The sequence below is a fragment of the Cucurbita pepo genome, chromosome LG03, assembly GCF_002806865.2.
Source record: "Cucurbita pepo subsp. pepo cultivar mu-cu-16 chromosome LG03, ASM280686v2, whole genome shotgun sequence".
NCBI classification, from domain to species: Eukaryota; Viridiplantae; Streptophyta; class Magnoliopsida; order Cucurbitales; family Cucurbitaceae; genus Cucurbita; species Cucurbita pepo.
Window position 1 is genome coordinate 13,154,705 of NC_036640.1, and position 21,894 is coordinate 13,176,598.

General features: G+C 38.8%; 3 protein-coding genes across 20 annotated transcripts; 1 reads left to right on the forward strand and 2 right to left on the reverse strand.

Annotated features, from left to right (window-relative positions):
- The first annotated feature begins 695 nt into the window (after positions 1-695).
- Positions 696-11,694, forward strand: LOC111789760 (ATP-dependent helicase BRM-like). Its single transcript, XM_023670440.1, has 14 exons — positions 696-761; positions 1,173-2,510; positions 2,619-3,944; positions 4,084-4,196; positions 4,458-4,545; positions 4,638-4,724; positions 4,893-4,985; positions 5,070-5,153; positions 5,235-5,438; positions 5,905-6,147; positions 6,228-7,799; positions 7,896-8,441; positions 9,258-9,509; positions 10,684-11,694. The coding sequence occupies exons 1-14, from the start codon at positions 723-725 to the stop codon at positions 11,353-11,355; spliced, it is 6,657 nt and encodes a 2,218-aa protein (XP_023526208.1). The 5' UTR covers positions 696-722; the 3' UTR covers positions 11,356-11,694.
- A 203-nt stretch (positions 11,695-11,897) lies between these two features.
- Positions 11,898-16,788, reverse strand: LOC111790823 (AT-rich interactive domain-containing protein 1-like). Of its 16 annotated transcripts, none has more exons than XR_002814567.1 (4): positions 15,110-16,787; positions 14,031-14,387; positions 13,664-13,746; positions 12,048-12,130 (listed from the first exon to the last, which is right to left on the reverse strand). XR_002814567.1 is itself a non-coding variant. In XM_023671903.1 (4 exons), the coding sequence occupies exons 1-3, from the start codon at positions 15,974-15,976 to the stop codon at positions 13,913-13,915; spliced, it is 1,272 nt and encodes a 423-aa protein (XP_023527671.1). In that variant the 5' UTR covers positions 15,977-16,787; the 3' UTR covers positions 13,664-13,743; positions 13,864-13,912. The 16 variants fall into 16 exon arrangements, 13 of the variants coding, with proteins under 13 accessions (XP_023527669.1, XP_023527664.1, XP_023527668.1 ...); XR_002814568.1 differs by lacking the exon at positions 12,048-12,130 and adding an exon at positions 13,271-13,360; XR_002814566.1 differs by lacking the exon at positions 12,048-12,130 and adding an exon at positions 13,299-13,388.
- Positions 16,789-17,518: 730 nt separating this feature from the next.
- On the reverse strand, positions 17,519-21,351 carry LOC111790825 (probable E3 ubiquitin-protein ligase RHB1A). Of its 3 annotated transcripts, XM_023671909.1 has the most exons (6): positions 21,299-21,351; positions 20,996-21,182; positions 19,093-19,181; positions 18,622-18,997; positions 18,403-18,512; positions 17,519-17,932 (listed from the first exon to the last, which is right to left on the reverse strand). In XM_023671909.1, exons 3-6 carry the CDS (start codon positions 19,147-19,149, stop codon positions 17,909-17,911), a joined length of 567 nt encoding a protein of 188 aa, XP_023527677.1. In that variant the 5' UTR covers positions 19,150-19,181; positions 20,996-21,182; positions 21,299-21,351; the 3' UTR covers positions 17,519-17,908. The 3 variants fall into 3 exon arrangements, with proteins under 3 accessions (XP_023527677.1, XP_023527678.1, XP_023527676.1); XM_023671910.1 differs by lacking the exon at positions 21,299-21,351 and having other exon boundaries at positions 19,093-19,164; positions 20,996-21,288; XM_023671908.1 differs by lacking the exon at positions 21,299-21,351 and having other exon boundaries at positions 20,996-21,287.
- Positions 21,352-21,894: the final 543 nt, after the last annotated feature.

Below are 21,894 nucleotides of genomic sequence, written 5' to 3' on the forward strand. Positions count from 1 at the left end.
AAATTTAAAATATATTAATATAAATTTTGAAATATTTTTTAAATAAAATATTAACGATAGCTTGAAAATTAATAGAAATAGAAATAATATTTTTTTATAATTTAGAGTTAATAAAGAATTAAATAATAACCTCAAAATGGGCAATGGAAACAAGGGCCATTCCTGTAAATACGAGAGGTCTGGGGGGCAATTTGCAATAGAAAAGTAAAATGAATGGAACTGTGAAAACATGGCTTGGAGGGATTCGAACCACGTTCTTCCGCATAAAGCCATAAACTCCGTTACCGTCGTTGAGATAGAGATAGAGAGAGAAAAAGAGAGATTGAAAAATCGGAAAGAAAAAAAGAAAAGGATTTTTAACGCTTTGGGGGAAAATTGCAAAATCACTGATTGCGTCAACTGAGCTTCACTGGTTGAGCCCTAAGTCCGATCCGGTTGGTCATTTTCCAAAATTCTCGCTGTAGAGGAACAGAGATATATTTTTATTTTTTTTTCTTTTCTTACCCGATTCTTCTTTGTGTTTGGATGAAGGGTTTTGAACATGAGGATCGGAGGGTATATATAGGGTTTCCGTTGAATTTTCAAGGGATTTTGATCTATTGAACTTTCCTGTTTTATTTTCAGTTTTGTCTTTTTTTCTAAAAAAAAAAAAAAAAAAAAAAAAAAAAAAAAAAAAAAAAAAAAAAAANGCGGTGTCAACGCCGCATTTGGGCTTTGATTCAATGCAGCAGCAGCAGCAGCAGCAGCTAGCGTCTAGGCAGGTAAAGTTGTTCAATTTCTTTATGTTGCTCTTATGATGTTCGACGAAATGCTGGAAATTGAGTTGAGCTCTTTTGGTATTATGGCTTGGCCACCGTTTCCCAGTCTTGGGGGTGTAAGTGAATTGTGAACTCGATTAGTTAATTTTGATTGGCTGTGCTGCATTGTTGCTACTCCATAAGCGGCTTCTCGTAATGGGATTGGAGTGGATTTATTAGCTCGTTATTTTACTGAATCAATCAATTGGGAATTTTATTGGCTTATTGTTCTTCATTTGCATCAATGGATGTTTGTAGCTTTAATTAAGTTTGTGCACATGGTGATCAAGCATCTAAGCCAAGCTGGGGCTTTGTGATTTTGTTAATATTTTACTGAAATTTGATGTGTCTGACAATTTTGATTATGTTATTCAGTCGCTACAACAACAATTACTCAGAAAATCTGATGGAAATGAAGCCCTTCTATCTTATCAAGCTGGTGGTCTCCAAGGAGTATTAGTTGGGAACAACTTTCCTCAGTCACCCGGTTCGTCGCATTTGCCTCAGCAAGCGAGAAAATTCATGGATATGGCTCAACAGCATCATAGTTCCTCTCAGGAGAGCCAAAACAGGAGCCAAGGACTTGAGCAGCAAGCAATGAATCATCCTATGCATCAAGCTTATCTGCAATATGCCTTGGCTGCTCAGCAGAAGTCTGCGATGGCTATGCAATCGCAGCATCAGGCTAAAATGGGAATTATGAGCCCTCGCTCTCTTAAGGATCAGGAGATGCGAATTGGAAATCAGAAAATTCAGGAACTTATTCCGGCTCAGGTGTCTAATCAAGCATCGACATCTTTATCTAAAAACTCAGCAGATCATTTTGTACGCGGTGAAAAACAAATGGAGCAGGGACAACCATCAACTTCTGATCAGAGAGGCGATCCAAAATCTTCTAATCAGTTTCCTGCCATGGGCAATTTGATGCCTGTGAATATGACCAGGTCTATGCAGGCACCACAAGCTCAACCGGGAATCCCTAACATGGCAAACAACCAGCTTGCTATGGCCCAGATGCAGGCTATGCAAGCATGGGCTCTAGAACGCAATATTGATCTTTCACTACCTGGAAATGCAAACTTGGTTTCACAGATTCTTCCACTGATACAGTCTAGAATGGTTCCTCATCAAAAAGGAAATGAAAACAATATGGGATCACAGTTATCTCCTGCTTCTGTCTCCAAACAGCAGACCAATTCTCCGTTTGCTGGGAAAGAGGCTTCTGCCCATGCTAATTCATTGAGTGATGTATCGGGACAGTCAAGCAGCACGAAAGCCAGGCAGATAGCTTCAACAGGCCCTTTTGGTCAAAACATGAATGCCAGTGCTGTTAATAACACTAGCCATGCCAGCATGCAGCAGTTCAGCGTTCCTGGCATGGAAAACCAATTACCTTCTAGAATACCAGTTTCTGGGAATACAATACCTCCAGTACATTCTTCTGAATCATCTGGGAATGTGAACCAAAGCACTGAACGTCCACTTCAAGTAAAAACATCGTTAAATAGCCCAGAGAATTTGCAAACACAGTATGTCAGGCAGGTGAATCGATCCTCTCCACAGACTGCTCTTCCTCCTAGTGATGCGGGTCCTAGCAGTTCAACCTTACCACAAGGTGGACACTCTAATCAGACAGAACAACAGAAATTTGGTTTCACCAAACATCAATTGCATGTCTTAAAAGCCCAAATTCTAGCATTTAGGCGGCTGAAGGTATTCTCTCTTCTTCTTTTTCTGTTTATTTTTAATTGCTAGTTTAGTGACAGATCCTTTTGGTTCATCTTCGGATGGATGGTGTTGTTTATGTTCTTTTCATGACAGAAAGGAGAAGGTACACTGCCACAAGAGCTTCTAAGGGCTATTGCTCCACCACCTCTGGATGTGCAACTGCAGCAGCAATTTCTACCTCCTGGAGGTACTAGTCAGGATAAACCATCTGGGAAGATTATGGAAGAAATGGGGAGTGGGGAGGTTACTGAAAAGGACTCCCTGTCTCTTGCATCGAGTACCGGGCATAGATTTCCAAGAGAGGAAGTTTCAACTGGAGACGAAAAATCAAAGATGCCAACTATGGATGTGCAACCTATGCCCCTTGCAATGAAGGAAACAGTTCCTTTGGGATCTTCCGGAAATGATGAGCAACAGGCAGCAGTCTCTGTTAAATCAGATCAGGAAATTGATCATGGTTGTCAAAAGCCTCCTGCTAAAAGTGATTTTCCAGTAGAAAGGGGAAAGGCTATTGCAAACCAAGCTGCTGTACCAGATGTTACACAAGCTAAGAAACCGGCCCCACCTAGTACTCCACCCCAGTCAAAAGATGTTGGTGCTGCTAGGAAGTATCATGGACCCCTTTTTGACTTCCCATACTTCACTAGGAAGCATGACTCATTTGGTTCAGCAATGGCAGTTAATAACAATAATAATTTAACATTGGCTTATGATGTCAAAGATCTTCTCTTTGAGGAAGGTCTGGAAGTTATTAATAAGAAAAGGAAAGAAAATTTAAAGAAGATTGGTGGGTTACTGGCTGTCAACTTAGAGCAGAAAAGAATCCGACCCGATTTGGTAGTACGATTGCAAATTGAAGAAAAGAAGCTTCGACTTTTAGATCTACAGGCACGCCTAAGGGATGAAATTGATCAACAGCAGCAAGAGATAATGGCAATGCCTGATAGGCCCTATAGGAAGTTTGTGCGCCTATGTGAACGCCAACGTATGGAGCTAACTCGACAAGTACAAGCCTCTCAGAAAGCCATGAGAGAAAAGCAACTGAAATCTGTCTTTCTGTGGCGTAAAAAACTTCTAGAGGCTCATTGGGCCATCCGTGATGCTCGCACTGCACGTAATAGAGGAGTTGCCAAATATCATGAGAGAATGATGAGGGAGTTTTCGAAAAGAAAAGATGATGATAGAAACAGAAGGATGGAGGCTTTAAAGAACAATGATGTTGAAAGATATAGAGAAATGTTGTTGGAGCAGCAGACAAGCATGCCTGGTGATGCTGCTGAAAGATATTCTGTTCTGACCTCATTTTTGACTCAGACGGAAGAATATCTTCATAAGCTAGGAAGCAAAATAACAGCAGCCAAGAGTCAACAGGAGGTGGCAGAGGCCGCAAAGATTGCTGCAGCTGCTGCCCGATTGCAGGCAAGTAGTCTCTTTTTGATGGTCACTTTGTATTTCTTTTTAGTGCCTATAACTTGTGAGAAACTACGATACTTTGTTCTATAGAACTTGCTGGTTTGGTAGTTTCCAATTAATTGTGCGTTCTTGTTTGTTGAATTAGGGTCTTTCAGAAGAAGAAGTTAGGTCGGCATCTGCTTGTGCAGGAGAGGAAGTTATGATAAGAAACCGTTTTATGGAAATGAATGCTCCGAGGGATAGTTCATATGTGAACAAGTAAGTTCAATAATTTATTTTAGTATGGTTCACACTGTAATAGAATGCTTGGTTGGCTGCTGAGGTTCTGTGCTTCAGTTTTGTATCAAGTTCAGCTTTTTTCTCTGATCTTCTTCCTTTTTCTGGATCTAAAGAGGTCCCATTTCATTTGAATGCCATCGTACTAAAGAACCTTTATCTAACCGGTTCTGGATAAAGAGCACTTATAGTTTCTGGGCTGTTCGTGTCAAATATTTTCACCTGGCTTTTACGTTTTGTCAGGTACTATAACCTTGCTCATGCTGTGAATGAGAGAATTGCGAGGCAACCCTCAATGTTACGGGCTGGAACCTTGAGAGACTATCAGCTTGTAGGGCACGATATTTAGAATTGTTCTTTCTAGGATTTCAGTGCATCTTTTATCTTTCTCGATTAGTCTTACTAATGTATGTTATGTTGTAGGTTGGGTTACAATGGATGCTTTCACTGTATAACAATAAATTAAATGGAATCTTGGCCGATGAGATGGGCCTTGGGAAGACGGTGCAGGTACTTCCCATTTGTTAGGTGCTTGTAACTCATTTGGAAATTTTGTAAAATGTTACTGTGGAAGTGAGAACATATTATGTCCTTTGTAGTGTGGGGTAACTTTACGTATGCCGGCTATGCTTAATAAGAACTTTTTCTGGTACATTTTTCTCTTCCTTTCTTCTGCAGGTAATGGCCTTGATTGCTTATTTGATGGAATTTAAAGGGAACAATGGCCCTCATCTCATAATTGTCCCCAATGCTGTTTTGGTCAACTGGAAGGTCAGTCAAATTATTTTTACCATTTGGCAACTACAAGTAAGAGCTTACTTATGACATGGGAATTCGAAAATGAAAATCTTGCAGAGTGAGCTCCATACATGGCTACCATCTGTATCATGCATTTATTATGTTGGTGGGAAGGACGAACGGTCAAAATTATTTTCGCAAGTAAGAGATGTTTTCTTTCTTATTTCTTTATAATTGAGGTGTCAAGTGACTGAGATTTCTTCACTGCATCATGTTGTACAGGAGGTTTGTGCCTTGAAATTTAACGTTCTCGTGACGACTTATGAGTTTATCATGTATGATCGCTCAAAGCTGTCAAAAATTGATTGGAAGTATATTATAATTGATGAAGCCCAAAGAATGAAGGATAGGGAATCAGTTCTAGCTCGTGACCTTGATAGGTACAAATGCCAGAGGCGTCTGCTCCTAACTGGGACGCCATTACAGGTTTGCCTAGACATTAGTCTTCATGGCAACATGTTTATCAGTAGCAGCCTTTTCTAGTATGCCTAGAGTCAATAATGATCAATGATTGAATTATTTGGATCTTTTGGGTGTGTGGCTATGCTGCTTTGGATTGTTTCTACTATTGATGACTTCCCTGTGGCCTAGAAATATGATTAGGAAAACGAACATGTTTTAGATATTATTTGAGAGTCGGTCGTGTACCACATCAACATTTTCTGGTCAAATAAGGCATTACCTTGTGATTCTTTTACCTTCCACAACATAGCTTAATTGTCCAGCTACTTGTTCCGCATCAAGAAGTTTTAGTTTTGTAATCTAGAAATGTTTGTAAGACCCAATTCAACTTGACGGAGAAGCGAGCATGTTATTTGGGGTACTGTCTTGTCTCTGATTTATTCATTCACTTTTTTTAATGAGCGAACATTTCCTAAATCTTTTTTTGCAGAATGATTTGAAGGAACTATGGTCGCTGCTTAATCTGCTTCTTCCAGAAGTGTTTGATAATCGAAAAGCTTTTCATGATTGGTTCTCGAAACCCTTTCAGAAGGAAGGCCCTACCCAGAATGTTGAAGATGATTGGCTTGAGACAGAAAAGAAAATTATTATTATCCACCGACTTCATCAAATTCTTGAACCTTTTATGCTCCGTCGTCGTGTTGAAGATGTTGAAGGATCACTTCCACCAAAGGTATGACTTTCATTTCATTTGGTCAACTAATGACATCCTTGTTTCACCATTCTAAAAATGACATCCATGTTGAAATTCAGGTTTCCATAGTGTTGAGGTGTAGGATGTCTGCCTTTCAGAGTGCTATATATGACTGGATCAAGTCCACTGGCACTCTTCGTGTTGATCCGGAAGACGAGAAACTGAGAGTTCAAAAAAATCCGAATTACCAACCAAAGGTATATAAAACATTAAATAATAGATGCATGGAACTAAGGAAAACTTGTAACCACCCTTTGCTCAACTATCCATATTATGGTGACTTATCCAAGGACTTCCTTGTAAGATCATGTGGAAAACTGTGGATCCTGGATAGGATCCTTATAAAACTTCAGAAAACAGGGCATAGAGTACTTCTTTTTAGTACAATGACAAAATTACTTGATATATTAGAGGAATACTTGCAATGGCGACGACTCATGTATAGAAGAATTGATGGAACGACTAGTTTGGAGGATCGTGAATCTGCCATAGTGGACTTCAATAGTCCTGATTCTGTCTGCTTTATATTCTTACTAAGTATACGAGCTGCAGGTCGTGGTCTTAATCTTCAGTCTGCTGACACGGTTATTATTTATGACCCTGATCCTAACCCAAAAAATGAGGAGCAAGCTGTTGCTAGAGCTCACCGTATTGGACAAACAAGAGAAGTCAAAGTCATCTACATGGAAGCAGTAGTTGACAAAATCTCTAGTCATCAGAAAGAAGATGAACTAAGAAGTGGCGGGTCTGGTGATTTAGAAGATGATTTTGCTGGCAAGGATCGATATATGGGATCCATCGAGAGTCTTATAAGGAATAACATTCAGCAATATAAGATAGATATGGCAGATGAGGTCATCAATGCTGGGCGTTTTGACCAGAGAACAACACATGAAGAAAGGCGCCTGACTTTAGAGACATTGTTGCACGATGAAGAGCGATATCAAGAAACTCTTCATGATGTACCGTCACTTCAGGAGGTGAATCGAATGATTGCTAGAAGTGAAGAGGAGGTTGAACTGTTTGATCAAATGGATGAAGAACTTGATTGGACCGAGGAAATGACGAGGTATGACCAGGTACCGAAGTGGATTCGAGCAAGTACAAGAGAAGTGAATACTGCCATTGCTAATTTATCAAAAAGACCTTCAAAAAATATATTGTTTGGTGGTGGTTATGGCTTGGAGTCCAGTGAACTTGGCTCTGAGTCGTCCCTCAGAACCGAAAGAAAAAGAGGCCGACCAAAGGGTAAAAAGATCCCCAATTACAAGGAAATGGATGACGATAATGGAGAGTTCTCAGAAGCAAGTTCCGATGAGAGAAATGGGTACTCTGTACAGGAAGAAGAGGGAGAAATTGCAGAATTTGAAGATGATGAATTCAGTAGAGGTATTGAGGTGACACAACTTAACCAGGATCAGATGGAAGATGGTGCAGGTCGTGATGCTAGGTATGATTATCCTCGGGCGTCAGATATCGCTAGAAATAATCATTTGCTTGAAGAAGCTGGCTCTTCCGGCTCCTCTTCCAGCAGTCGAAGGTTGACACAGTTGATGTCGCCCGTTTCTTCTCAGAAATTTGGCTTCTTGTCTACCTTAGATGCCAGGCCGAGTTCCCTCTCAAAGAGACTGGTAAATTATTCTCTTTTATACTAGTGGTTTGATGATGGAACATTGGCACTTGTCGTATATTTACGCCTTTTATTTTGCTTTTTAACGCCTTTTCAGCCTGATGAACTAGAGGAAGGGGAAATTGCAATATCTGGCGACTCTCATATGGAGAACCAACTATCAGAAAGTTGGATTCATGATCGTGAAGATGGCGAAGAGGAGCAGGTACTGCAACCCAAGATAAAACGTAAAAGGAGTCTTAGGCTTAGGCCACGCCCTCCTGCGGAAAGGCGGGAAGAGAAGATATATAGCGAAACACAATCTCTTCAATATGGAGATTCTTCGTCTCCTTCTCCGTTTCTAGCAGATCATAAATTTACCAAATTTAAGAATGATCCTGAGGCTAAACCATATGGAGATTCTAATTCCTTGAAGCATGAACAAAACGAATCATCTTCAAAGACTCGGCGTAATTTGTCTGCTAGAAAGACGGGTCCTACATCAAAATTTCACTCTTCTCCTAAACCTAGCAGATTAAATTCTTTGACTGGATCCACAGAAGATGCCGTTGAACACTCTAGAGAAAGTGGGGATGGCAAACCATCGAATGTTGGTGGAAATTCAGCTTTTGGTTCTAAGATGCCAGACATAATCCAGAGGAGGGTACGTCCAATAAGTTTATTATATAGACATCCTCTTCGAAGGATGTGATTGCTTGTTTATATTCTTCCTTAACTTCTTTCATGTCTACCTTCAGCAAGAGTACTGTGTGCATTTTTTTATTCTTAATACATCTTACTCGACTATCCGATTTAATCTTATTTTTTTCCAAATTGAAGCTTACACAAATTCTGCCCCTGTTCTCTTCTTTCACGGCCCAAGCCTACCACTAGCAGATATTGTCCTCTTTGAGTTTTCTCTTTCGAGCTTCTCCTCAAGGTTTTTAAAACGCGTCTGCTAGGGAGAGGTTTCCACGCCCTTATAAAGAATGTTTTGTTCTCCTATCCAACCTATATGGGATCTCACAATCCACCCCTTTCAAAGAATGTTTTATTCTCCTCCCCAACCAATGTGGATCTCACATTGGGTCTCCTAGGCATTTGGTTTCGCCGCAAGCCTTCATTTTTTTGGGGTGGATAATGAAGCGTTTGCTCACTTAGAGATGCACGATCGTATTGTTTTTTTTTTTTTTTGTTCTCATTTGTATATCTTTGTTTTGTGTGTTTTTGGGGCATCAAAATCTAACAGTGTGTTCAACTCGGGTGGAATAATTCGATCCTTTCGTAATGAAAGTATCCTTAGCGATTGCTTTTTCATAAAAATATCAAGTGCGGTCGCTGAGAAAACTTAGTTTCATGCATTTAATTATTATATTACAATATTTAGTACGAAATTGTTGCATCTTAGGATGAACTTGACCCTTTTCTAAGTTTTTATGGTTGTTAATTTGAACTTACCTGAATTTGTAATATTTTTCAGTGCAAGAATGTTATCAGCAAGCTTCAGAGTAGAATCGACAAGGAAGGGCATCAAATTGTGCCGTTGTTAACAGATTTGTGGAAACGGATCCAGAACTCTAGCGTTCCAAGTGGAGTTAGTAATAACATTTTGGATCTACGGAAGATCGATCAACGTATAGACAGATTAGAGTACAATGGGGTTATGGAGTTGGTGTTTGATGTTCAGTTCATGTTGAAGGGTGCTATGCAGTTTTATGGGTTTTCATATGAGGTATGATTTTAATTGTTTAGCTTTGCTTCTATTTGGACAAAGCCGCTTTTATACATTCTGAGACTTAAATGGACGATATCTAAATAAAACCCATAAAACTATGTCAAACATCATTACTTTTCCTGCTCTCCATTGCTCACCCAACTGTAGTTCTAGCTATTGGATTGTCTTTTTCTATCTTCTTTGGCATTTTATTTAGAGGGCATACTTGATCAATCCTCCTATTCTCGTTCATATATGTGTGTATATATGGTTTTAATGTAACTTTCTGAACGTAATAGTTGAATCATGCTGAAGAGTGGGTTTGTCGTTTTTGGTTTCGTTTTCTTTTTGATCTGGATGTCTATCGTTCTTGGCTAATGGCTACTAACCCACTCTTCTCCATGTTCACGAGCTTTGGTATGCTTAGATTTTTGGTAATCACCATAAACTCAAAGAAATATGGTTGATATGCTACTTTGTGTAACGACCCAAGCTCACTACTAGCCGATATTGTCCTCTTTGAGCTCTCTTTCGAGTTTCCCTTCAAGGTTTCTAAAACGCATCCGCTAGGGAGTGGTTTCCACATCCTTATAAAGAATGTTTTGTTCTCCTCCCTAACCGATGTGGGATCTCACAATCCACCTTCTTTAGGGGCCCAGCGTCCTCACTGGCACTCATTCCCTTCTACAATCGACGTGGACCCCCAAATCCACCCCTTTTGGGGTCCAGCATCCTTGCTGGCACCTCGTGTCTACCCCCTTTAGGGCTCAGCCTCCTTGCTGGCACATCGGCCAGTGTCTAGCTCTGATTCCAACTGTAACGACCTAAGCCCGCTAGTAGATATTGTCCTCTTTGGGCTTTCCCTTTCGAGTTTCTCCTCAAGGTTTTTAAAACGCGTTTGTTAGGGAGAGGTTTCCACACCCTTATAAAGAATGTTTTGTTTTCCTCTCCAACCGTCGTGGGATCTCACATTATCAAGCCCCGTTACTGCAGTTTCTTGATCAATATTTGCGAAGACTAGAAAAGTTTGTTGTTCAGCCTTGAGATAAGCTATCACTGGATATTATTTTGGCATTGATTTCAGTGTTTGGTTCGACATAAGATGTAACATAATATGTATTTACTTGTATCTTTCAGTTCTTTTATTCTCCTGCAAGTAAGATTTGAAATTGTGTGTCCCTTTGATGTGCAGGTTAGAGTTGAGGCCAAAAAAGTTCATGACCTCTTCTTTGATATTCTGAAGATTGCATTTCCAGACACGGATTTTCGAGAAGCTCGGAACGCTCTGCCTTTCTCTAGCCCGGGGTCTTCTGCTGCTGCTGCTTCTTTGAGGGAGAGACCTGTCAGCCAAACCAAAAGACAAAAGATGATAAATGATATGGACGCCGACTCAGGCCCGCCTCGGAAATCACTGCAGCGTGGAACTATGTCTGGGGAAGAAACAAGGGCCACCAGAGGTCACTTGTTGGCACAGAAAGAATCAAGATTTGGCAGCGGAAGTGGAAGTAAGGATCAATATGAAACAGAAGAACCCCCAGTTCTTACTCATCCTGGGGAGCTAGTTATCTGCAAGAAGAAAAGAAAAGACAGGGAAAAATCAATAGTCAAGCCGAGGACTGCATCTGGCGGCCCGGTCTCGCCGCCTAGCGTTGCCCGTGGCATTAGAAGTCCAGGTCCCGGTTCAGTATCCAAAGACAGCAAACAATCTCACCCCTCTTCACATTCTCAAGGATGGCCCAACCAGCCTCAATCTGCTAAAGGGGGCGGGGGCGGGGGCGGGGGCGGCGGGGGACCTGTGAGTTGGGCAAATCCTGTGAAGAGATTAAGAACAGATGCAGGAAAGAGGAGGCCCAGCCATATCTGACTCTCTTAGGTTAGTATATGAATAATAGAGATTTAATATCGAGCTCAAGCGATGAGGATACCGGGTAGGTGACCCCTATCGTCGTTTTTGTAAAGGTGCAGATAGCTCGTGCTGTTAATATTGTAGGTCTTTGCTCTTCAATGCATCATATATATATAGAGAGATCCTCTCATGTTTTATATTATTGAAATACATGTTTACATCTTATAGTTAGATCATTGTGTATTTCTATGGCTATATATATAGCCTTCAAAGTTACTGTTGTATTCAATTATGCCTATTGATATCAACTCTGTTTCTTTGGCTCAAATATTGAAAAGAAAATTTGTATTGGCAATACACTCCCCTTCATCTTTCTCTAGTTTTCTTTTCCTCTCATTTTCTTGCCATTTTTTTTTTCTTTTTTTTCTAGGCTTTTATATTCATTCATTTCTTTTACTTATCTTTACAAATATGTTTAATATATATATACACGCGCACGCACACACCAGTATATCAAAGTCTAGATCTAGATTTTCGACAAAGGGATGGAGGGAGAGGGTTTCGGGATTATTTTTAAAGATATCCCCGTTCATTTATTTTTTTATTTGGTTTGAGATGAATCAACCTTGTACTTTAATATTGTGCTCATAGTAAACACTGGGTAGCCAAGTGCGGAGCGAATAACTGTTGAAAGCATCTAAGTAGTAAGCCCACCCGAAGATGAGTGCTCTCCTATTCTGACTTCTCCAGAGCCTCTAATAGCACAGCCGAGACAGCGATGGGTTCTCTGCCCCTGCAGGGATGGAGCGACAGAAGTTTTGAGAATTCAAAAGAAGGTCACAGCAAGATGAGCCATTTATCATCATGATAGGTGTCAAGTGGAAGTGCAATGATGTATGTAGCTGATGCATCCTACGAGATGAGCCATTTATCATCGTGATCCATCCTACAAGATGAGCCATTTATTATCGTGATGCATCCTACAAGATGAGCCATTTATCATCACGGTGGAAGTGCAATGATATATGCAGCTGATGCATCCTAATGCATCCTAAGATATCAGTAGACTTAACCTTGTTCTTACTTAGATCAGGCTTCTCAACTTTTTGAAAACGAGGATCTTCGATTTTATCTTTATTATTTTAAAATACAATATATTCTAAACATTTCTTACATCGAGTTCCAAAGTTGTTTTAGTTGGTTTTTTATTTTTCAAGTAAATCTTTAATTTTAGTGTGAGATTGTTTCACCAGATTAACCAACCAAAGAGACCATTGACAGCAACTTATCGGTGGTTCACTTTTTGATGGTATCTATAGTTACCATTAAGAGAGGGGAGAGCAAACTCCAACCAAAATTCATCATCAATTGAAATTTTTGTGAATTACAACCAAATTTAAGCACAATTCAAGATGTTTAAAAAAAAAAAAAAAAAAAAAAAAAAAAAGTACTCAACTTTCTTTCTTTCTTTATTCTGAGTAAATTATTTATTTAAGATTTTTTAGTTTTTTTTATGATTTAAAAAAAAAAAACATTACCAATTCTTCTAAGAAATCTCATCAAACAAGCTATTTAATTCAAACTAAAAGAATTATATGAATCAAAGGGAATGCATCAACTTAAACCATGGGGCAAAATTTCCATTTTAGGATTTCTCCTTCAATTTTGATAGGAAATATAATTTTACATATTAGTTTTTTCATGCTAATATCACATTCATTAGCAAGAAAAGTCCAAAACCACTAGTTTTTTCCAACCTCCACAAGCATTTGGGTTCCAAAGCTCTAAAAGGAAAGCATTTGGGTAATCTAAATACACACAAAATCTAATGAAATTGATGAGTGACTTAACAAAACCCACCTAGGTTTCTTAGTAACAAGCTTATCAAACAATATTTCCTTTCTTGAAACTGTATCAAAAGACATCCAAACCTCTCCCCAGCAAGCAAAAAATATACCCCTTCCAGTTGTAGGTAGGAGGTGTGCATCCTATGGTTTGAGTATATTGGGCAAAAACTTCTACACTGTCAAGAATTGGATGTTCTTCAGGCACTACAAGGGGCCAATGAAAAAGGATTTGAGGCTAAAAAAAGAAGATGAACATGTTCATTGATGTTGCAACTAGGAATATGAAGGGGTTGTATGAAAGCACAAAACACTTCAGAAGGCCCAAAACTAACTACATGAATCTCTTCCAGCTATTATTTCCCAAATATACAGATTATGCACTGATCAACCCGTAACTGAACAAATATGTATATGAAACCAAGGAAAAGAAAAGAGAAAAATATCCTGATTTTCCCATCTCTACACAGTTATGGACTTACCAATGAGGTTTTTTTCCGACTACTTAGATTCCAGTTCATCATCACTGCAAATGTTATCTGGAGTGAATCTGTTCTGAAATCTTCTGCGATGCAATATGAAGACATTAAAGTAGTAGCATACTATATCTTCTCTGCTTTTATAAGGGAAAAACTTGGAAATATGATCCCTGAAAGACTGCTTAAAAGATTCAGAACTATACCTCACTGCACTTTTAAACTTACGCTCCTCTTTCCCGGTCCAATGAAGTCTTACTTCCTCCCCCATTCTATCGAATTTCCAGTTATAGAATGCATAGCCTATTTCCATCTTAACTTTCAATCTTTTCTCTAGAATATGATATTGAGTGCATTTAGGGGAACCGCGTACCTGACATTTACACGAATCTTCCCGCCCCTTCCCAACGAGATTGTCTTCATGGCGATATGCTTGGCTATCATTATCCGAAGGCCAAACCAGTGTCCCCAACCACTTAGAGTCGCTTCCAGATGTTATACCACTCCATTCTGGTACTTCAACTTGAAACTTTGGCCCTAAACGTATTTGCTTTGAGGCAGATGTCCCCATGTAAACTGGCATCCAGGAATCAGTTGTTACAAGAATTTCTTGGTCTAGTCGGTTGCCCGTCCTCAGTACAAAACTTTGAGCACTACTCATCCCATAAGGAAATACTTTCCCAGATTTTGTCCTCTTTCTTAGCTTGTAACTGGAGCCTTGATGTATGCCCTGATATTATAATAAGACGAACGCTTAAATAACATTACCATGCATTAACTACACGCTAAAGAGATCGGAAATTGTAGCCAAGTTTTCAATTTTTAAGCATTCTTTGAAGAACATAAGCATCTTAACCCATATTGTCATACTGAAAACATGGAGAATGCTAAACTGCAGAAAAAAGATTCAAATACTAACAGTGTATTTCATAAACTTGCATATTCCTAGTCACACAGAACATTATTTGCGATCTAGCACAATAAGCAGAGAATGTAATGGTGCTGCATCAAGTAGACAAGATTATCCATAAAACCGAAACCCGAACAAAGAACCATGGTAAGCCTATATAATAACCTTTACATCTACCAATGCAGAAAACAGATGAGGCACTAAATAAATGTGCCAACAATTATTTCAAGAACATGAAAGGAAGAACCCATGCTATCATCCTGAAAAACTACACAACAGGTTGTTTCGTGGCTATTTTTCACAAGTATAAAACGAACCAAGTGCTTGTAGAGCTGCAATAGACACAGACAACAAGCACTAGCGCATTGAACTGTATACTCACATTTTGAAGTATCAAGCAAGGGAGTGCACAGCACTATACATGCGACATGTTGATATCTCTTTTACAAAATGGTTTCAGACTGAATGTTACGATTATAAGTAGGATGGAATAATATTCATGTGAATAATTTTTGCAAGATCAAGTGTTCATAGAAATATACCTGCACAGCATAAGAATTAATATGTCCTTGCAGGAACATTGCCTCTCGAATCAGAAGAACTTGCTTACAGATCTCTTCATCTGCGCTTGACTTCCACTCCGAACGCTCAGGTAATAACCCAATAACAGGGTTACATGGATTCTTTGCAATTTCTGCGATCCAATTCAACATTCCTAACATGGACTCACACTTTTTCTCATGGCTAAAATTATGTTCCTCGACTGACATTCCTTGTTTGTTATCAGAATCATAACCATCACACTTTCTGCAGTCGTAAGGGAACTCCACATTGCTTTCTACTCCGTCCACTAATGCATTTTCATATTTCTGAATGTTTAGACTATGGGATTTCTCAATGTCATCAAAATTCTCGTCCACATTGGATGCTAATTCCAGGCTAAAGTCTTCATCTTCATACAAGTCACTTGTGTCATGAATGTCCGACTTGCTCTTATTTGATTGGCAAAAGGTTTCCCCACAACCAGCAGTATAATTGTCCGTATCAGTCTTTGGAACCACAATCCTATCATCACATACAGAAAAATTTGAGTCCTGCAAATCATTGGTCTTCTTCAAAGACTGAATATCCAGCGGCGAGCAATTGAGTCCGAAGCCCGTACTGTCTCCATTACTGCTGCAACTATTTGTGGAGTCTCTATCCTCAACAACCCTTTCAAGAAATCTCTCTAAAACATTCAAATACTCAACGTACAGCACTTTCACCGTGGAGGAGATGATAGAACCTAAACCAGATTCTTCTGCTACCAGGTCCCACAGATCCTTCCTCGATACAACATTATAACCACCCTTATCTCGTACAGCCACAAATAGCTTAAACAAATCGAAATTTTGCTCGTCTAAAGTCATTTTAGTTCAGAGTCTTGAGACCCAAAACTGCCTTAGTACACAAGGGTCCCTTTCATACATTCAAACCAGTCAAATTCATCCTCGACCGAATTTCAGGACGCATTTTAAACTAAACATCAACAATAAATCTTATCGCACTATCTGAGTCAATAGGCGATACTCTGAAAACATCCTAGTTCGTCGACAACTTGCTATAAGCTTTCCCAAAGATCCTCGCAAAACCTATTGCAGCCCCATTAACCATCACAACATTGATTGTTGATGGTTCGAGTTCTAAAAACAAATATAAATTTTCCTTCGAACGATAAAAGAGGGGGAAAAAAAATCGTAATGCAGCAAAAAGACTACGAGACGGAAGATTTGTGGACTAGGAATAAAAGTATATATCCACAGGTAAATTTTCGGATAACCAAAACTTTTTGGCGGGAAGAGATTAACAATGAGATCAAGAACATCGAATTCCGGAACCAGAATAAAATGATCTCCCGCGCTTCGTCTCTTTTATTACTAAATACTAATACACGATTATTTGAATCGCTCTAGATTGATTGATTTCGTACGTCAAGATCGTTAGAGGATACCATAGGAGTTCAGCCTCGTAAATCGTATTTGCACGATGAGCTCCTAGAATCGGCGGCGCTTATCAGAACCTCCGGTTATCTTCTTCGAAGTTCGGAACTCTGTCCGGCGACGGAACTCCGAAGCTGAGTAGAAGGAACAAGGAAGAAAGAGATGAGATTCGGAATCAAACAAGGAACGGTATCTTTGTATTAAAAGAAATGGATCTTTTTCCTCAAGGTTTATAAGCATACGTTAATCCCTAATTTTTAGTTCAACTACCCTAGTATTTCACTTTCGCTAAATTTTAAAAAATGCACTTATAATTTTGCAAATAATTTCAAAAGTAGCCTTCATACTTTCTAAATATTATAATTCTACTTTGATATATTGATAAAATTTCTCGATAATATTCTAAAAAGTTTATGAAATGTCGAGGATAAGATTGTAATTTTAAAAAATAATGAATTTTACCAACATTTCAACCGTTACTAATGTGTAGGTTGAATTAGATCGGTTAGGTGACATCCAAGTGCATTCAAAATTGTAATAGTCCAAGCTCACCGCTAGTAGATATTGTTCGCTTTGGCCCGCTACGTATCGTCGTTAGCCTCACGATTTTAAAACGTGTCTCCTAGAAAGGTTTCCACACCCTTATAAAAAATGTTTCGGCTTCCTCTCTAACCAATGTGGAATTTCACAATCCACCCCCTTGTGAGTCCAGCGTCCTTCCTGGCACACTGTTCGATGTTTGAGTCCGATACTATTTATTGAAAGAATTGAGTTGAAGATGGAACAAAACATTCCTTATAAGGTGTGGAAACCTCTTCCTATTTAACGTGTTTTAAAACCGTGAAGCTGATAAGGATACGTAAAGGGCTAAAGACACCTATATCAGTTAAAATTTCAAACTAATAATTCAATTTCTACTCTAAATTTTCATATATGAAGTATCAAGACTAAAATTCTTATTCAGATACAGTGTTAGATTTCAATATAAAAGTGTATGGTATATTTAAACGTATCTAAAAACTGCACAAAGTTGGAGAGATCATAAAGCTAGATAGAAATGAGAAAGACATGTATGAATCTTACAAGAGTTCCACTTCCATCAGAATTGATGATCAAATATTGAAAAAAAGAATGAATATGCATGAACATCCAACAACATGAGGAACCAGACCATTATTTCTTCCTCGGCCTATGTATCGAATCGACTGCCTACGACAATTCATATCTCGAACTTGCAGCTATGAAGCAATCAACTTATCTATACAGCCATGGTTTTGAAAATGAACCTGTAATTGAACGCAGTGATGAACTGAGCTCGAGCTTGAATTTTAAGGACTACAGAAGTTTCTCATTTCTGCAGACTCAAGGTAGCTCAAATATCGTCTCCTGCATAAAAAATCGAGCAAAAAGTTTTATCAGCTTTGGAAGAACGAATCGGAAACAGTCAGGTTAAAGTTAGAACTCGGAAATTGTCACCCATGGCAACGTAAATGATGGATAGTGCTTGTAACGTGCCAAGCCCACCGCTAACAAATACTGTCCTCTTTGGACTTTCCCTTCTAGACTTTCCCTCAAGACTTTCCCTCTTTGTACCAGAACCAGTCACGGGCCGGTGTGTCAGCGAGGACATTGGGCTAGAAAGGGAGGTAGATTGTGAGATCTCATGGGGAATGAAGCATTCCTTATAAGGGTGTGAAAATCTCTTCTTGGCAAACGCATTTTAAAAACCTTGAGGGGAAACCCAAAAGGGAAAGCTCAAAGAGGACAATATCTGCTAGCGGTGAGCTTGGGCTGTTATAGCTAGCAAGATCGAGATTCGAATTCTGTCAACATACTCGTAACTCGTTATAACAAACCTTGTCGCAGATAGGACAGGCATTGCTTCTTTCAGTCCACTCGAGAAGGCAAGCGAGGTGAAAGTGATGCTTGCATTGTGTGATAATTTCTGGATGTTCAGAACCATACTCTACATAGGAGACACAATGTTAAACAAACATGAATTGGTGATTTGATAAGTGAAAAGAAGAATGATATGCAGAAGAGTATCAGTTTCTATAGATGCCAATGCAACTCACCTTCAAGACAAATGGGACAGACATCCTCTTCTTCGGTGACCGGAGTAGGAGTATTGCCTTTCGACTTGGAATGATCGAGTTTCCGTGGAGGGCCTCCGAGCAAAGGGCTGTCTTGGAACTTACAATCCAGTTCCCCAACAGTTTTCAATGCTGATGAAGTTTTAAAACTGCATCCACATTTTGTTTCTTTAAAAGAGTTGAGTTCTTTCAGTTGTGGACATTTCAAAGCTGCATCATACGGGAGAGGTGTCGGAGGGGCTCGGTAAGTGTTCGGTATCGACAAATCCAGGTTCAAATCATGTCCTGCACCGAGGAGAATGGAGGCTGAGCCACCATGAATTTCGGATGACTCACGCTCCTCCATAGACAGCGGGCACTGCAGAAAGGAGTGAATTTTGGATCTTAGTATTGGCCTAAAGAGAACAGGTGCAATAATGGTTCGTGATCGTGTGGAAAGGAAAATGAACTAACATAGTAGTATGCTGGAGTTCCATCCGATTTTCGGGTCGAACAGCAGCAGCCTCCCATTCTTTAATGATTTCTCTGATCCAACCCAGCAGCTGTTAGAACATGGTTTCCTGTTATATGGCATAATGTTGTGCACAAACTTCGAGAACAGACGGTAAGGACAAAGAACTAATACAGATTGACAGTAAACACAGATGCAAACGTAGAAGAAGAACTGAGGCATCGTGAGATCCCACGTCGGTTGGAGAGGGGAACGAAGCATTCCTTATAAGGGTGTGGAAACCTCTCCCTAGTTGACACGGTTTAAAACTTAGAGAGGAAGCCCGAAAGGGAAATCCCAAAAGAGACAATATCTGATAGCGGTAGACTTGGGCAGTTACAAATGGTATCAGAGCTAGACACTGGGTGGTGTGTCAATGAGGACACTGGCCTCCAAGGGAGTGGATTGTGAGATCTCACATGAGTTGGAGAGGGGACCGAAGCATTCCTTATAAGGGTGTGAAAACCTCTCTCTAGTTAACATATTTTAAAACCTTGAAGGGAAGCCCGAAAGAGGACAATATCTATTAGCTGTGGGCTTAGGCGGTCACAACATTGTAACATATGCAGCTGAAAATTCTTCTCCAAGAAAGGAGACAGGGAAACCAGTCTATAACTTGAAGATCAACAAGCAAAATTCTATTTCATCAATGTGGAAGGAGACAACGATTATGGCTTCCAAAATGTTTGGTTAATGAACGAAGCTAATTCTCACGACTCGAGATTCTAAAAACAACCACAATATATTCGTAACTGCATATTGGTTTGGGCAAATAGTTTTGGATGTAGAAAGGAGGAACTCTAGCCATACTTCCCACAACCACCATATATCTCACCTAAATCTTTCACTTTCTTATTTTACTATTTCAACTCTATGTATTCCTCTATTATATGGATATACCAAGAAAGATGTACGGTTTAATGAGGCTACTACGAAATATTTATTCATGGGTGAGGCAAGTTCTTCTATTTTAGTTCATGGTTTCTCTTGGCTATATGGTTCATCCAGGGGAGAAATCGAGCTTCAAAAAATAGTAGGCGATATGGTGAGATATAAACACGAATGAATACCTCAAATGAACTAGACTTCACAATCAAAGAGCCAAATTGCACATAACTACTAAAAATCTTAGCAGCACGAGTAACGAACCCGATTAGGTACCGTCCTCGCTTAGCGGGATTTAAACTTCATACAGTTGAGCCAAATCCAACCCATACTACAAATAACCACTGAATGCTTCATAATGAACACATAGACAAGATGCAAAAGTACTTCAAATCAACTTGAATTATATCATAAATATTGTGTCCATTAGACTTTGATTTGGTAAAAATTAATGAATGTAAACAACAAGGCGTTGAGAACTCACTTTCCCACTGACTAACAAAGAAAAGAAACACAGAGAAACATCTCATGTTTCGCTCAAATGAACAGAAAGGACGTTTCAAAGGCAGCCATTAAAAGTAGAGAGAACAAAATTTAAAAACCAATGAACCCTTTACATTTTTGCTTCCACCGCCATAGCTAGAGCTCCAGAAAAGTTCTTAAATCCCCTCTAAATCTCTTTCTAATCCCCAGCTGCTTACAACCCCCAAGGAAACAAAAACCATTTGATCATCAACAACCCAACATGTTCTTCTTAGTTCAACACAACTAAGATCATAGGTTTGAATAATGATAATACTAATAACTCCAATCAAGAACGATGAAGAAATCCACTATCCAACAGAAATTCAAAACGCTAATCAGCAAAACAAAACTCAGATCACAGAATCATCAGCAACAGCATTAACAAAAACGCAAAAGCTCAAAACGAATCGGAAAAACGAAATGATCAAGAACAAACGCGATGAAATCGAAACGAACCGATTAAGAGAATCGTCTGAGGAAGAAATTAACGCCTGTTCTGAGCAGTGCAATTTCGGGCTGCAACTTCAATCCACGCGAGTCGCTTTCAAGAGCTGATTGAGGACGCCGATTTGCCATACAGCTCTCTCGATTACTAATTATTGTGCTGAATTTAATCAAAAGTTTTTGAATACCGCTTGTGTCTCTAAAATCGATACGAACAGACGCGACAATCGAAATTACGTTGAGAAAAAATCATAACGAAATGGACAAAAAGAAAAAGAAAAAGAAAAAATGAACAGCTTTTCTCCTTGGACCTACCACAACAGAAAGCAGTGTTCATGAAGTGAATGAAATGCAATACTGTTTTTGTTATATGTTAGATAATATTTTATATTCTCGATGTGACATATATTTTATGTATTAAACTATGCTTTAATTAACATATTTAAATTATATAAAGTTTTTTAAAATTATAATTAATGCTTGCTTTTTTATTTTATTTTTAATTAATTAAACTTTATGAAATAAAACCACCCATTTATAGTCAACAATCACCGACTAAATGGAACGTATCTATTTAATATATATAAATTCTGGATTTCAATCATTTCGATTGGTCCTTTTCAATTAAATTATTAATTTGTATTAATTATGTAAACAAAATTCAATAACCTGTTATCGCACATGATATTGTCTTTCTTTTTTAGGATATCATTATTTATTTATTTATTTTTAACTGATTAATAGATAATAAAATTCAACATTAATAATTAATATTTTTGGAGAATAATAAAACCGTATTTTATTTAATTTTTTGTGAAATTTTCTACATTCAAATAATTTCTTTATTATGCATTTAATTTGGCCGACTTTAAAATTTATTAAAATAGCCCGACTTCTTTGACATGTTATCG